Genomic DNA, 17112 nt, shown 5'->3' with positions numbered 1-17112 from the left:
TGAACTTAACTGAACACAACACTGTAAATCAACTATACTCCATTACAAAATAAAAATTTTAAAAACTCAAATGAAGACACACATAAGGAAAAACTTTCCTGGGAGTTTACCATAAAAAATATATAAATTTACATACCAAAAAAATGACTGCAAAATAGTATTTAAAGAAACAAAACCTTACCCATACTGCTGCTATCTAAAATTTTTGTTAGGATAACTATTTAAGGACTTTCCTAGTGGTGCAGTGGATAGGAGTCTACTTGCCAATGCAGGGGACACGGGTTCGATCCCTAGTCTGGGAAGGTTTCACATGCTGCAACACAACTAAGTCAGTGCACTATAACTCAGCTCGTGCTCTAGAACCCGAGAGCTGTAACTATCAAGCCATGCATGCCCTATAGCCCAGGCTCCTCAACAAAAGACACCAGTGCAATGAGAAGCCCTTGAACTGCAACAAAGAATAGCCTCCACTCGCTGCAACTTGAGAAAGCCCATGCCCAAAATAAACATCCAGTGCAGCCAAAAACGAATAAATAAAATTCTAAAAAATATGTAAAAGGCTATTTACTTATAAAAATATACTTCTTATCAGAGAATTTCTCTTAATGCTAGTAATTATTTAAGCTTTTCTATGTGGCAGGCATGTTTTCTATATTTGCACTCAAACCTTGAAATAACCCCGTGTAGGACTACTATCACTCCATTTTAGAGGTGAGAAAATTGAACATCCAAGGTGTCAAATGTGACATCTGAGAAATGAGAAAACCATTTACTAAGGGGCAATTCTCTAAAGCTTAACATTTGTTACACACACTGGCAAAACCTTGTTTCACACCAAATAATCTTTCTAAAGGCAGAACATACTAATTTTTAGTTATGGAGTTGGCATCTGGAAAACGATTATTAGGATGTCTATCAGTTCAGTTCAGTCGCTCAGTTGTGTCCGACATTTGGCAACCCCATGAATCACAGCACGCCAGGCCTCCCTGTCCATCACCAACTCCCGGAGTACACTCAAACTCATGTCCATCAAGTCGGTGATGCCATCCAGCCATCTCATTCTCTGTTGTCCCCTCCTCCTCCCACCCCCCAATCCCTTCCAGCATCAGAGTCTTTTCCAGAGTCAGCTCTTCGCATGAGGTGGCCAAAGTATTGGAGTTTCAGCTTTAGCATCAGTCCTTCCAATGAACACCAAGAACTGATCTCCTTTAGAATGGACTGGTTGGATCTCCTTGCAGTCCAAGGGACTCTCAAGAGTCTTCTCCAGCACCACAGTTCAAAAGCATCAATTCTTCAGTGACCAGCTTTCTTCACAGTCCAACTCTCACATCCATACATGACCATGGGAAAAACCATAGCCTTGACTAGACGGACCTTGGTTGGCAAACTAATGTCTCTGCTTTTTAATATACTATCTAGGTTGGTCATAACTTTCCTTCCAAGGAGTAAGCATCTTTTAATTTCATGGCTGCAGTCAGCATCCACAGTGATTTTGGAGCCCAAAAAAATAAAGTCTGATACTGTTTCCCCATCTATTTCCCATGAAGTGATGGGACCAGATGCCATGATCTTTGCTTTCTGAATGTTGAGCTTCAAGCCAACCTTTTCACTTTCCTCTTTCACTTTCATCAAGAGGCTTTTGAGTTCCTCTTCACTTTCTGCTGTAAAGGTGGTGTCATCTGCATATATGAGGTTATTGATATTTCATTGCTTCAAAATATTTCAGCATGTGCAGCATAATATTATGGTGCATGTGTTATTCAAGTTACACACCAGGTAGTAAGTTGCCCTAACACAGGCTTCACCCTCCAGGCGTTGCCTATGAGTGTTCTAATCAGCAACCTCACTCTACAGAAGCCTCAGTTACCTTTATCTGGAAACACCAGAGGCTGTGATAATTAGCAAATGAAATGTTTCAACTGTGAATTTTCACTGTTAACGTTATTGGCTTACTAACTAGCATGATGGATGTTAGAAACGGACTTCATTAACTCAATTAATAGAACTTGAGATGTGCGGATTAGCTCAAAATTCTAGAGAGACACTCAATGTTGAAATGAGGATTTGAGACTATTTAGCAATGCCTTCACCAGCCAACCTTAGGGATGGCACCCACAGTTTATGTCTAAATGGCCCTGTAGCCAGACACTGGATTAAAGATTCTGGTTACCTGATGTTATCTGTAAAACAGCTGAATCTTGCCTTAGGAATATCATCAGCTCCATCTTCAGAGAACGAAGCACCCAGAAGGACAGAGATGTAATACAACTTACAGAACAGGTAAAGTTACTTTGAGCTTACTTATAAATGATTAACAGAGGGTCTGCACGTATTACAGAACTTTTTTATAAGCTGGGAGCACAACTGTGAGGGTGCAGCTGACCCTCACCAATCTATTCCCAATACGTACCAAAGAGACCTTAACTGTACATACAAATCACTGAACTGACTTTTCAAATGCCCATCTGGACTACATATATAGTACCTCAGTATACTATACTATATACATACACACACACATATAAGTGTGTGGTTTGTATCTGTATATATGTGTGTATATATATATATACACACATGTGTGTGGTTTGCATCTGTATATATGTATGTACACACACACACACACGTATATATATATATACATACACACTTGTATATAATATACAGCAGGCTTCCCAGGTGGCTCAAGTGGTAAAGAATCCATTTGCCAATGCAGGAGACACAAGAGATGCAAGTTCAATTCCTGGGTTGGGAAGATCCCCTGGAGTAGGAAATGACAACCCACTCCAGTATTCTTGCCTGGAAAATTCCATGGACAGAGAAGCCTGGTGGGCTACAGTCCATGGGGCTGCAGAGAGTCGGACAGGACTGAGTGACTAACCACATCCACACAGTGTACAGTGTATAGTGTGTGTGTATACACAGATTGTATATGTATCCATATATAAAACAAAATATATATATACACACCAGTGTATACAGTATACAAGAACAGTATCTGTGGTCTCAGAGAATTATCTTCCACTACTGAAATGGATTTTGTAAGGCTCAAATAAGCTCACAGCCTGAGGAAGCCACATATTCAGATATCTTCAGCTGTAGCATGCCTAGTCCAGACCTTCTTCAAAATGATGCACAAATTGTTTGACTTGCCCACATTGTTTCAGTGACAAATATTTCACAGGTTTTTGAATTCTACCTCTCTCTGCTTCAGCCTCCCGATCAACACAATAAGAATAATGATGGAACCAATAATGGGGCTTTGCCAGGAGAGTGGCTGAAATAACAAATTATTTTATCACGCAGTGAAAATGTATTTCACAAACTTAAAAAAAAAAAACACCTCTGTGCAGGTGCATAATGAGGGCCCTGCAATTCACAGTATTTGCATCATCCTAAAGTACTCAGACAACTGGACTAAAAAAGAACACCTGCATGACAAGACTGTCATCTCCTGTGTTATCTCCTGCACCTCTCCCAGAAAAGAGTGGGATTTACAAGAACCACGTGCTGCTGCTGCTGTTGCTGCTAAGTCGCTTCAGTCGTGTCCGACTCTATGCGACCCCATGGATGGCAGCTTCCCCATCCCTGGGATTCTCCAGGCAAGAACACTGGAGTGGGTTGCCATTGCCTTCTCCAAGAACCACGTGGGAGTTCACCAAAAAGTTCCTTTGATCTTTGTTTGGAATTGGAGGGGTTTGTGGGGAGGGGGGCCTTGGGGGAAGTGGGAGTGGGGAGAACTGGTGATTGTTTTGTTTTGATTTGGAGAGATGCAGGCAAAAACTACAAAAGATAGTTACACTCATTGCAGTACAAAGTATGTTTTCTCAATGGGGACAATACTGAAATAATTTGTTCATGGGAGTGAATAAAAACTATCTTACACTTATCACATATCTAGCAAAGTACATACACAGATCATTAGGATATCTATTGTAGTAACATTTGATGAAGTGAGGGACAACTAGGAAAAAAAGTGCCTCAAAAGGATTAGTTGGGGGCTGACAGTAGAATGAAGACTGAGCAACACTGGCGGAGGGATGCCTTCCCAGGGCTGAGGATCACCTGCCGAGCCATGCCTGCTCCAGGGAATATCCTGATCTCTGCTTCCTGTTCTCAGGATTCCTAAGATTGAACTTGACTGGCCTGGGTTACTTCCAGCTCTGTGTCACAGTTGCTGGCCATTCCCCTATGCAGCAGAAATGTCTGTGAAGCCTTACAAGTGTCCCAGATTTCCACCAACCCCTACTTTCCCTCACATCTTCTTGTTTTCTTTGTTTTTTGAGTGTGCTTGCTTCCCTGGAGGCGTATGTATTTGGCATACAGCATATTGCCTGTCCATGGCACTTTTTCAACACTTCCGGCCCATCCTCTGTTGGCCATCTTGGGCCAAAACTCTCCACCAGAACATGAAATCAGGGCAAAGAGACAGAAACAATGGGAGAGTCAAGAGACAGGTGAGTGCCCTCCAGAATGAAGAAAGTACCTGCATGGCATGCTCGCTAGTGTCATCGGCCAAGAATGCAATATAGAGAGCACTCACTTTCCTGAGAAAAACACACAGTAATGGTGCAGGCTACTGCTGTCATGGATAAAGATAGACTGCTATCTCAAAAAGAAACTTTCAAGCAGTTTCTTGACAAACTAAATCCAGAATTACCATATACTCTGGCAAAGAATTGAAAACAGATTTGAACAAATATTCACTTGCCTTTGTTCACAGCAGCATTTGTGTCAGAAAGGCACCCCCCAATTGAAAATCTCAAGGTGGTGAAGGGAAGAGAGAAAAGCAATCAAACAAGTACCCAGAGGCAGAAAGAAAAAAAAAAGAGACCACCCTTGTGGGTGCATATCTAGGACTAGGTTTTAATTTACATACACAGAAATATATACTTCGTGAGCACCTAGGTTTTCTCTTTCTGGGGGAAAAAAAAAATCCCACCTTCACCATTGTTACCATGGCTACCATTGTTACCATGGCCTCAAGCTCTAACCCACCCTCTTCCTTGAAGAAAGAAATGCTATCTTTGTCTTACAGGAAACCACCAGAACAGAAAAACAAGAGGCCAACAGAATTGGTTGGAATCAGCCAAACTCAAGATGGCAGAAGACCAGCCCTCCAGTAGATCCCGGGCCTCATGATATGCTCATGGTAACATTAGCATGCTCAACGATACACCTACCAGTGCCATGACAGGAATTACCAGACCACAGAGGGAAGAAAAAGAAGTGACACCCCAGTTGCAGGAAGAAATCCACCTTTTCCAAAAAAACCAATGGATATGCTCCCTCTACCAGTAACGCTGCCTTTAAAAATCTTGCTTTGATCACCCTCCACTCCCGGGAGTTGATTTGTGAACTAATTTCCAGGTTCTCCATACTCTGGCCATCAAAGAGTTTGTGCTGTTTCAGTCTCAGCATCAGTTTCGTTATTGGCTGTGTGAATCCAAATGGAAAAAGACCCTTCACCGCTGAGGCAGGGGATTTCCAACAAGCTAGGGTCCATGGTGATGGACAGGGAGGCATGGCGTGCTGTGATTCATGGGGTCGCGGAGAGTCGGACACGACTGAGCGACTGAACTGAACTGAACTGAGGGTCCAACTGGGAGTCCATACAACCAATTTGGTAACACCACCACGAAACAGCCTCAGGAATAAAGTTCTAAAGGGAAAAGTAGTTACCTAAAACACTCTAATGATGACTTCTACAGAAGCCTTTTATGCTGGCTAAGCTGTGAAGGTTTATCAGGAAGTCAGGCTGATACCAGAAAACATCACTACTTGGATAAAAGACATTTAAGCATGAGTGGATCCTAGAACTGAAAAAGCTAACTAATTAAACTAAGCCTCTTTTAAAAAGTCCAAAAAGGCAAAAGCTAGCAGGAAAAATACATTTTTACTTTTGGGCATAATGAGAGGGAATTCAGAGGAACCACTTGGTTCCTCACTTTAAAAATTTAAAGTCACTTGACTTTCAGATAACAGTCCAGAAGCCAGCTGTGGACCTCCCAGTGCATTCTATTGCCTTTTCACTCCTTTACATACAAATGCACTGAGCACTGGCCAACATATCATGGTCAGGGAGGACTGGGTTTAAGATGAATGAAACAGTCACTCTGCCAAGTGTCTAGTACTACTGTGAGTACTACCATCAAATGGCAGAAGCCTTGGGAGTATTCACCCACCCATTCTACCATCCCTTTCCCTGGGAAATGACTCTCCAACCATGATCCATGTAGTCATTACAGAGGATCAGCCATAATTACACAACCTGGCTTCTACCCTCCTGGCCATGCACGACCCACGGAAGGCCAATGAGCATCTCTTCCAGAGAATCTGGAAATGAAGAAATAAGCAGATAGCCTTTCTATTAAGCCAGAAATCTACATAAGTGGTACACTTGGACTGTGGAGGCCCATGTCACCCTAAACAGCCTGTGAAGCAGAGAAAGCCAGACTACAAAGGAAGAGAATCAAACAGATGCGTAGACTTAAGGGCAAGAGCTAAAGAAGGAATATCACCTGGTTCCTGGCAGCTCTCAGTTCCAGTGCAGACCATTCTGAAGTCTGCCAGCCTCACCACCCTTGTTGCTCTATATTGAGCTAGCCTAACATATTTTCCATTATTCAAAACCAAGGAGCTCTAATAAATACACAGGGAATAAGACAACAACACAAGTTCATCTAATACACAACACAGTGCTGAGGAGGCCATATTCTGCTTCATTCATCTGAACACATCTTATATAGTAAGTGGCAAGGAGTAAGACTTGTTGATACAAGATGGAAATTTGAGTCCCAGTCAAGAGGTGCAGTGGTAAACAATCTGCCTGCCAATGAAGGAGATCCATGAGACACGGGTTCAATCCCTGGGTCGGGAAGATCCCCTGGAGGAGGAAATGGCAACCTGCTCCATAATTTCTGCCTGGAAAACTCCATGGACAGAGGAGCCTGGTTGGGCCACAGTCCATGGGGTCTCAAAGAGTTGGACATGACTGATCAACTGAGCACAGCACACTCCACCCTTTGCTAGTTTCATGACCTGAGTAAGTTCATTCAACCCACACTCAGCACAGTTTCTGCCACAAAACAGGTGCTCCATACATATATATACATATACACACACACACACACACACACATATATATATATATATATACAAAAGTAAGCAGTAGCCACCTACATGCTGGGTGCACTTATCTCTCCAACATAATTCTCATCAATAAAGTGGGATTAATAATGTCTACTTTATGTGTCTCACAGGATTACAATGTATGCAATCACTGTATCAGTCAGTTTAGTTGCTCAGTTGAGTCCGACGTTTTGGGACCCCATGGACTGCAGCACACCAGGCTTCTCTGTCCATCACCAACTCCCAAAGTTTGCTCAAACTCATGTCCATCGAGTTGGTGATGCCATCCAACCATTTCATCCTCTGTTGTCCCCTTCTCCTCCTGCCTTCAATCTTTCCCAGCATCAGGGTCTTTTCCAATGAGTCAGTTCTTCGCTTCAGGTGGCCAAAGTATTGGAGTTTCAGCTTCAGCATCAGTCCTTCCAATGAATATTCAGGACTGATTTCCTTTAGGATGGACTGTTTGGATCTCCTTGCCATCCAAGGGACCCTCAAGAGTCTTCTCCAATACCACAGTTCAAAAGCATCAATTCTTTGGCACTAAGCTTTCTTTATATTCCAACTCTCACATCTGTACATGACTACTGGAAAAACCATAGCTTTGACCATATGGAACTTTGCTGGCAAAGTAATGTCTCTGCTTTTTAATATTCTATCTAAGCTGGTCTTAGCTTTTCTTTCAAGGAGCAAGTGTCTTTTAATTTCATGGTGGCAGTCACCATCTACAGTGATTTTGGAGCCCAAAAAAATAAAGTCTGTCACTGTTTCCCCATCTATTTGCCATGAAGTGATGGGAACAGATGCCATGATCTTCGTTTTCTGAATGTTGAGTTTTAAGCCAAGCTTTTCACTCTCCTCACTGTATGATTAAATTTTTAATAGGCTCAGAATGATGGGTGGGTCAAATAGAGACCCACTTAGAATAACCAAACAATATTTATTTATCTAAAGCAAGAGCTGGTAAACTATAGCCCACAGGCCAAACCCAGTCATGCCCTGTGCTTGCATGATCCACAAAAGTAAGAATGGTTTTTATACATGAACATTTGCAACCAATTTCATTATAGGGAACACTAATTTTAAACCCCAACTCAGGTAAACAGACTGGTTCCAAATCGGGAAAGGAGTACATCAAGGAGTATATTGTCACCCCGCTTATTTAACTTATATGCAGAGTGGGTGAGTTGCTCAGTCATGCCTGACTCTTTGCAACCCCATGGACTATAGCCGGCCAGGCTCTTCTGTCCATGAAATTCTCTAGGCAAGATTACTGGAGTGGGTTGCCCTTTCCTTCTCCGTATATGCAGAGTACATCATGCAAAATGCTGGGTTGAGTGAAGCACAAACTGGAATCAAGATTTCTGGGAGAAATATCAATAACTTCAGATAGGCAGATGACACCACTCTTATGGCAGAAAGCAAAGAACTAGAGAGCCCCTTGATGAAAGTGAAAGAGGAAAGTGAAAAACTGGTCCCATCGCTTCATGGCAAATAGATGGGAAACAATGGAAACAGTGAGAGACTTTATTTTCTTGGGCTCTAAAATCACTGCAAGTGGTGACTGCAGCCATGAAATTAAAAGACGCTTGCTCTTTGGAAGAAAAGCTAAGACAAACCTAGACAGCATATTAAAAGCAGAGATATTACTTTGCCAACAAAGATCCGTCTAGTTAAAGCTATGGTTTTTCCAGTAGTCATGTACAGATGTGAGAGTTGGAATATAAAGAAAGTTGAGCTCCAAAGAACTGATGCTTTTGAATTGTGGTATTAGAGAAGACTCTTGAGAGTCCCTAGGACAGCAAGGAGATCCAACCAGTCCATCCTAAAGGAAATCAGTCCTGAATATTCATTGGAAGGACTGATGCTGAAGCTGAAACTCCAATACTTTGGCCACCTGAAGCGAAGAACTGACTCATTGGAAAAGACCCTGCTGCTAGGAAAGATTGAAGGCGGGAAGAGAAGGGGACAACAGAGGATGTGATGGTTGCATGGCATCTCCGACTCTACAGACATGAGTTTGAGTAAGCTCTGGGAGTTGGTGATGGACAGGGAAGCCTGGCATGCTGCAGTCCATGGGGTAGCAAAGAGTCAGACATAACTGAGTGACTGAACTGAACAGGTAAATATTAACTGTCCCCAAAATAATTCCATTCTTTTAAGAATTACATGCTTAGTAGACTTGTATTATAAAAACTATACTCAATTACTATCATTATATTTTAATTTTTTCAATTAAAAATATGTGCGAATTTATTTCTCTTGTTACAAAGCACCTGTACAGTATTTTGATGTTGCCTCTTGGCCCACAAAGTCTTAACATGTTGACTATCCGGCTCTCTATAGAAATGAATTAGGAAAAGGCAACCCACTCTAGTCTTCTTGCCTGGAAAATTCCATGGCCAGAGGAGCTTGGCAGGCTACAGTGCTTAGGGTTGCATAGAGTTGGACACAACTGAGCACACATGCACTTTACAGAAAAAGTCTGCTACTTCTAATCTAAACAACGTCTAAGAAGTCAACTCAGTCAGGGACACGTGAACAAAGTTATTTTTCTCATCAGCACTATTATTCTTAGAGAGTAATTTTGCAGAACATGGGGCTGTTTACAAATGCTTTATTTTGCAGTATAACAGGAAAAATCTGCCATAATGTCTGCCAAAATGCCATAATGTCATAATAATCACAACAGACCTGCCAGAAGCTCAAGTACCTGCTTCAAGCCCAGGCTTAAAAAGGCAGGGCCAGTCTGGCTATGTGCTCACCAGGGTTAGGAACACATCATTAATCTCAACAGTATGTCTGTTCAGTACAGTACAGTACCAAATACTCATTCATCACTCTCGGCCTCCCAGACTAACACGTTGTGGTCCAGGTTCATTACTGAACCTAGATCTGCAAAACAAAAACAAAGGTTCATTACCCAGAAATTCTCTGGAGTCATAATGACAGATCTGTAGACCAGCCATTAAGTCTGCCCCAAAAACAAAACTAGGTAATATATGCATCAGAACTGAGCAAACCCTGGAAGTAAGTATTTATGTCCATCATCATAATTAATAACAATAAGAATGACAATTAAACAATTTTTAATATAATAAGGGCTTCCCTGGTGGCTCAGATGGCAGAGTCCACTTGCAATGCAGGAGACCCAGATTCGACCCCTGGGTCAGGAAGATCTCCTGGAGGAGAGAATAGCTACCCACCAAAATATCTTTGCCTGGAAAATTTCATGAACAGAGGAGCCTAGTGGGCTAAATAATAATAAAACAATTCTAAAATATTTATACCTGCAGTAGGCATGTAAAGATGCATGAGAAATGGACTTTCCTAGGCAAGAAAATAGGATATAGCAATCTTAGATGTAATGATATAGAAAACAGGTGAAAAACAGAATAGTTTGGGACTTCCCTGGTGGTCCAGTGTTAAGACTTTGCCTTCCAATGCAAGGGGTGTGGGTTTGATCCCTGACTGCGGAATTGAGACCCCATGCAGCAGGGTGTGGCGAAAAATTAAAATATAAATAAATACATGAATACAACACTGCAAATCAATCAAAAAAATTAAAAACAGAATTCAGTTCAGTTCAGTCACTCAGTCGTGTCCGACTCTCCGTGACCCCATGAATCACAGCACGCCAGGCCTCCCTGTCCATCACCAACTCCCAGAGTACACTCAAACTGATCTCCACAGAGTGGTGATGCCATCCAGCCATCTCGCTCTCTGTCGTCCCCTTCTCCTCCCACCCCCAATCCTTCCCAGCATCAGAGTCTTTTCCAGTGAGTCAACTTGTCGCATGAGGTGGCCAAAGTATTGCAGTTTCAGCTTTAGCATCAGTCCTTACAATGAACACCCAGGATTGATCTCCTTTACAATGGACTGGTTGGATCTCCTTGCAGTCCAAGGGACTCTCAAGAGTCTTCTCCAACACCACAGTTCAAAAGCATCAATTCTTCGGCGATCAGCCTTCTTCACAGTCCAACTCTCACATCTTTACATGACCACAGGAAAAACCATAGCCTTGACTAGACTGACCTTTGTTGGCAAAGTAATGTCTCTGCTTTTTAATATGCTATCAAGGTTGGTCATAACTTTCCTTCCAAGGAGTAAGCGTCTTTTAATTTCATGGCTGCAATCAGCATCTGCAGCAATTTTGGAGCCCCCCAAAATAAAGTCTGACACTGTTTCCACTGTTTTTCCATTTATTTCCCATGAAGTGATGGGACCAGATGCCATGATCTTTGTTTTCTGAATGTTGAGCTTCAAGTCAACCTTTTCACTCTCCTCTTTCACTTTCATCAAGAGGCTTTTGAGTTCCTCTTCACTTTCTGCCATAAGGGTGGTGTCATCTGCATATCTGAGGTTATTGATATTTCTCCCAGCAATCTTGATTCCAGCTTGTGCTTCTTCCAGCCCAGCATTCCTCATGATGTACTCTGCATATAAGTTAAATAAGCAAGGAGACAATATACAGCCTTGACGTACTCCTCTTCCTATTTGGAACCAGTCTGTTGTTCCATGTACAGTTCTGACTGTTGCTTCCTGACCTGCATACAGGTTTCTCAAGAGGCAGGTCAGGTGGTCTGGTATTCCCATCTCTTTCAGAATTTTCTACAGTTTATTGTGATCCACACAGTCAAAGGCTTTGGCATAGTCAATGAAGCAGAAATAGATGTTTTTCTGGAACTCTCTTGCTTTCTCCATGATCCAGCGGATGTTGGCAATTTGATCTCTGGTGCCTCTGCCTTTTCTAAAACCTGCTTGAACATCTAGGAGTTCACAGTTCACATATTGCTGAAGCCTGGCTTGGAGAATTTTGAGCATGACTTTACTAGCATGTGAGATGAGTGCAACTGTGCGGTAGTTTGAGCATTCTTTGGCATTGCCTTTCTTTGGGATTGGAATGAAGACTGACCTTTTCCAGTCCTGTGGCCACTGCTGAGTTTTCCAAATTTGCTGGCATATTGAGTGCAGCACTTTCACATCATCATCTTTCAAGATTTGAAATAGCTCAACTGGAATTCCATCACCTCCACTAGCTTTGTTCGTACTGATGCTCTCTAAGGCCCACTTGACTTCACATTCCAAGATGTCTGGCTCTAGGTCAGTGATCACATTATCATGACTATCTTGGTCGTGAAGATCTTTTTTGTACAGTTCTTCTGTGTATTCTTGCCACCTCTTCTTAATATCTTCTGCTTCTGTTAGGTCCATACCATTTCTGTCCTTTATCGAGCCCATCTTTGCATGAAATGTTCCCTTGGAATCTCTGATTTTCTTGAAGAGATCTCTTGGCTTTCCCATTCTGTTGTTTGCCTCTATTTCTTTGCATTGATCACTGAGGAAGGCTTTCTTATCTCTCCTTGCTATTCTTTGGAACTCTGCATTCAGATGCTTATATCTTCCCTTTTCTCCTTGCTTTTTGCTTCTCTTCTTTTCACAGCTATTTGTAAGGCCTCCTCAGACAGCCATTTTGCTTTTTTGCATTTCTTTTCCATGGGGATGGTCTTGGTCGATGTCTCCTGTACAATGTCACGAACCTCCATCCAGAGTTCATCAGGCACTCTATCTATCAGATCTAGTCCCTTAAATTGTTCTACTTAAAACAGGGCAACACAGGACCACAGAACTCCAAGGTGGCCTCTGAACACCATTCATGGACACCTAAGTTCCCATAGGTATAGGGCTTGAAAACCATAATAAAAGATAATCAGGAGCTCCAGACATACGTCTTCTTCATCCACAACATCAGGACAAGAATAAAAGCTATTTCCAAAATTTGCAAGCATTAAGTGAACTAATGATTAAATATTCTTTTTAGTGAGTAGCACATGGGAAGCACCCCAAAAATATTAGGTATTATTGTCTTTTTTACTAAACAGTTGTCATCACATTACATATACTGTAAACATAATTATTCACTGTGATTTATTTCTCTTCATTAGACTGTAAGTATTCCCATATTATTACATATTCTTCATTGGCATATTTTTAATTTAATGAGACACAAATGGCACTTTAACTTCACTTTGATTTGGATTCATGTAATAATTAGTGAGGGTAATTATCTTTGTATATATTTGTTTATTAACTATATTTTTTCTTGTTATATCTGTTCAGGAATCTTGTTCAAGAACCCAATGGGAAACTCCATAATTTCTTAAAATTAATATTGATTAAGAGTGAAAGGAAGCTTACCTTCTGGACACCCTGTCTTAAAAATGTACTAGCAAAAGTCTCCAACATGCAGTTGAGAAAACCAGCCCCTGTGATTGAAATCCTGCCTTTCTGAATGAACTCTGTCCTGCAAAAAACAAAAATATACACTCTTGGTGTAATTTCTATATTTGAATATTTAAATTACAGGGATTTCCAACAGCATAATTACCATTTATAATCAACACAAAATAATATACATAGTAATTCAATAATTGCATATTAGGACAAAAGATTTTATTAAAAAGAGACTTCCGGTTTATATAACATAAGCAATGTATGATATTCAAATTAAAAGCTACTCATTTCAAATCGCTAAGAAAGTATATCTTTAAAGTCCTCACCATGCACTCAAAAACTGTCACTATGTGAGGTAATGGCTGTCTTCAGTTCAGTTCAGTCGCTTGCTCATGTCTGACTCTCTGTGACCCCATGAATCACAGCACGCCAGGCCTCCCTGTCCAACTAACCTTATTGTGATTATTTTGTAATATATACATATTTCAAATCATTACACCGTACATCTTAAACTTACACAATATTACATGCCAATTGTATCTCAATAAAGCTGGAAAGAAAATAAATGGGTACATTATTCTGATTATAAAACCTATATAAAACACAAGTTTTATTTATACCTAACAAATCATTTAATGATCAAAATGTGATAGGACAGTCAAAAAGCTTTAAGAATCTCTACCACAATAAATTTGACTGATTCTAAGTAAATATATCCTGGAATGCAAAGTCAAGTGGGCCTTAGGAAGCAACACTACGAACAAAGCTAGTGGAGGTGATGGAATTCCAGTTCAGTTATTTCAAATCCTAAAAGATGATGCTGTGAAAGTGCTGCACTCAAAATGCCAGAAAATTTGGGAAACTCAGCAGTGTTCACAGGACTGGAAAAGGTCAGTTTTCATTCAAATCCCAAAGAAAGGCAATGCCAAAAAATGCTCAAACTACCGCACAACGGGACTCACCTCACACGCTAACAAAGTAATGCTCAAAAATCTCCAAGCCAGGCTTCAGCAATACGTGAACCATGAACTTCCAGATGTTAAATCTGGATTTAGAAAAGGCAGAGGAACCAGAGATAAAATTGCCAACATCCAGTGGATCATCGAAAAAGCAAGAGAGTTCCAAAAAAACATCTACCTTTGTTTTATTGACTATGCCAAAGCCTTTGACTGTGTGGATCACAATAAACTGGAAAATTCTTGAAGAGATGGGAATACCAGACCACCTGACCTGCCTCCTGAGAAATCTGTATGCAGGTCAAGAAGCAACAGTTAGAACTGGACATGGAACAACAGACTGGTTCCAAATTGGGAAAGGAGTACATCAAGACTGTATTTCATCATCCTGTTTATTTAACTTATATGCAGAGTACATCATGCGAAATGCTGAGCTGGATGAAGCACAAGCTGGAATCAAGATTGCCAGGAGAAATATCAATAACCTCAGATATGCAGATGACACCACCCTTATGGCAGAAAGCAAAGAAGAACTAAAGAGCCCCTTGATGAAAGTGAAAGAGAAGAGTGAAAAAGTTCACTTGAAGCTCAACATTCAGAAAACAAAGATCATGGCATCTAGTCCCATCACTTCATGGCAAATAGATGGGGAAACAATGGAAATAGTGAGAGGCTTTATTTTTGGGGGGGGGCTCCAAAATCACTGTAAACGGTGACTGTGGCCATGAAATTAAAAGACACTTGCTCCTTGGAAGAAAAGTTATGGCCAACCTAGACAGCTTATTAAAAAGCAAAGACATTACTTTACCAACAAAGGTCCATCTAGTCAAGGCTATGGTTTTTCCAGTAGTCATATATGGATGTGAGAGTTGGACCATAAAGAAAGCTGAGCTCCGAAGAACTGATGTTTTTGAACTGTGGTGTTGGAGAAGACTCTTGAGAGTCCCTTGGACAGCAAGGAGATCCATCCAGTCCATCCTAAAGGAAATCAGTCCTAAATATTCATTGGAAGGACTGACGCTGAAGGTGAAACTCAAAAACTTTGGCCACCTGATGAAAAGAATTGACTCACTGGAAAAGACCCTGATGCTGGGAAAGACTGAAGGTGGGAGGAGAAGGGGATGACAGAGGATGAGATGGTTGGATGGCATCACCGACTCAATGGACATGAGTTTGAGTAAACTCCAGGAGTTGGTGATGGACAGGGGAGGAAAGGCGTGCTGCAGTTCATGGGGTCACAAAGAGTCTGACACAACTGAGTGACTGAACTGAACAGACTGAAGTAAATATATACTATATCCTCATCCCATGCTACAAAATGTCTTGTTAAAATTAAGTCTGAGACGATCATCAGCTTGAGTAGATTACTTAGATTTTCTTAACTCAGTTTTCTCCCTACATAAGTTGGAAATAATTATAGCATCTTACTTTTACAACCAGTGCCAGAAAGAAATAAATACATATATACAACAGGAACATGAACAGCTCCTGACACACAGTAAGGAACTTATTAAATGTTAGGCAGCCACCACTACTAACAAGAGACAGACAGAAATAGGAAAGAAGCCTGGAATGATTTCTTTAATCTTTGATTAGAAAAGGAGGTGAGGGACTTCCCTAGAGGTCCAGCAGCTAACATTCTGTGCTCCCAATGCAGGAGGCCTGGGTTCAGTCCCTGGTTAGGGAACTAGATTGCACATGCTACACCTAAAGATCCCACATGCCATGACAAAGATCAAAGACCCACGTGCCACAACTGAGACCGAGCAGAGTCAAAAAAAAATTATAAAAAAAAGGAGGTGAGACAGATTATATGTGCCACTGACCTATTTAAAGTTCTACCAATATTATCTCCATTTCATAAAATAAAGATCTAAACAACACTGGAGAGTAATATCAGAAAGATGACAGAATAGTAAGCCCCAGGCCCCCATTTCCTCATCAAGAACCCAACTTAACAACATACTAGTGAATTTTCCTTTGTAAGAAGTCCATAGACCAGTTAAAAGACTTCAGCACCCACATGAATATAAAGCCAAGCAGAGCCACATCAGAGTGAATAATAATGTGTTGCATTGACCTGCTCATAGCCCCATGCATCCAGCACAGTGCAGCAAAATCAGAGGAAAACTCTTAACTCCTGGCTTCTCTGGGAGAAAAGAAAAGAGTGGAATGTACAGCTAACATTCTGGCTTTATGGGTGTGCTGTCTGTGGAACTGGTTTCTGTCTTGCCTGACTCAGAATGCTGAAGGGAACAGCAGCACATTCTGGATATCAGGGGGCAGCTAAGAATAAAAGCAAGGTGGCCTCTTATAGCACCAGAGAATCTGTCGTACCACAGACAGACACTGGGGACCAAGAGAATATGAGCTCTTGAAAACAGGGGCAGACCTTCTAACTAGGAAATTAAACACACAAGCCCAAAAAAGAAACATCCTAAGACTTGAGAGGGCCCCCCAGCCCCAAGTCTCTATCCAGGCTGATGAGTGAAAGTGTTCCCCTGCACAAAGCAAACATGCAGGGGTTGTGAGAGTTGGCTGTCTCTTCAAATGCCCAAGTCTCAACAAAAGGTCACAAAGTAAACAAACAAGGAAATAGGCTCAACCAAAATAACAAAATAAATCTCTAGAAACCAATCCTATAAAAACAGAAATCTATGAATTACCTGACAAATTCAAAACAACCACCTTAAAGATGCTTGATAAGCTAAAAGAGAATAGAAGTAGACAACTAAATGAAATCAGGAGATGAGGCATGAACAAAATGAGACTATCAAAAAACAGACAGAAACTAGAA

General features: G+C 41.2%; 1 protein-coding gene across 2 annotated transcripts in view; it reads right to left on the bottom strand.

The window, feature by feature from the left end:
• Positions 1-17112, bottom strand: part of PRELID2 (PRELI domain containing 2) — a 98048-nt gene that overhangs the window by 29131 nt on the left and 51805 nt on the right. For both annotated transcript variants that reach the window (XM_055429930.2, XM_088838584.1), the window contains exon 5: positions 13324-13429. In XM_055429930.2, coding sequence (XP_055285905.1) covers positions 13324-13429 — 106 coding nt within the window. The remainder of the gene's footprint in view (positions 1-13323; positions 13430-17112) is intronic.

Source organism: Moschus berezovskii, chromosome 8 (assembly GCF_049115385.1).
Source record: "Moschus berezovskii isolate FMDL1 chromosome 8, NW_MosBer_1.0, whole genome shotgun sequence".
NCBI lineage: Eukaryota > Metazoa > Chordata > Mammalia > Artiodactyla > Moschidae > Moschus > Moschus berezovskii.
The sequence above is the reverse complement of the archived record's forward strand: the minus strand, read 5'-3'. Positions and strand labels throughout refer to the sequence as shown.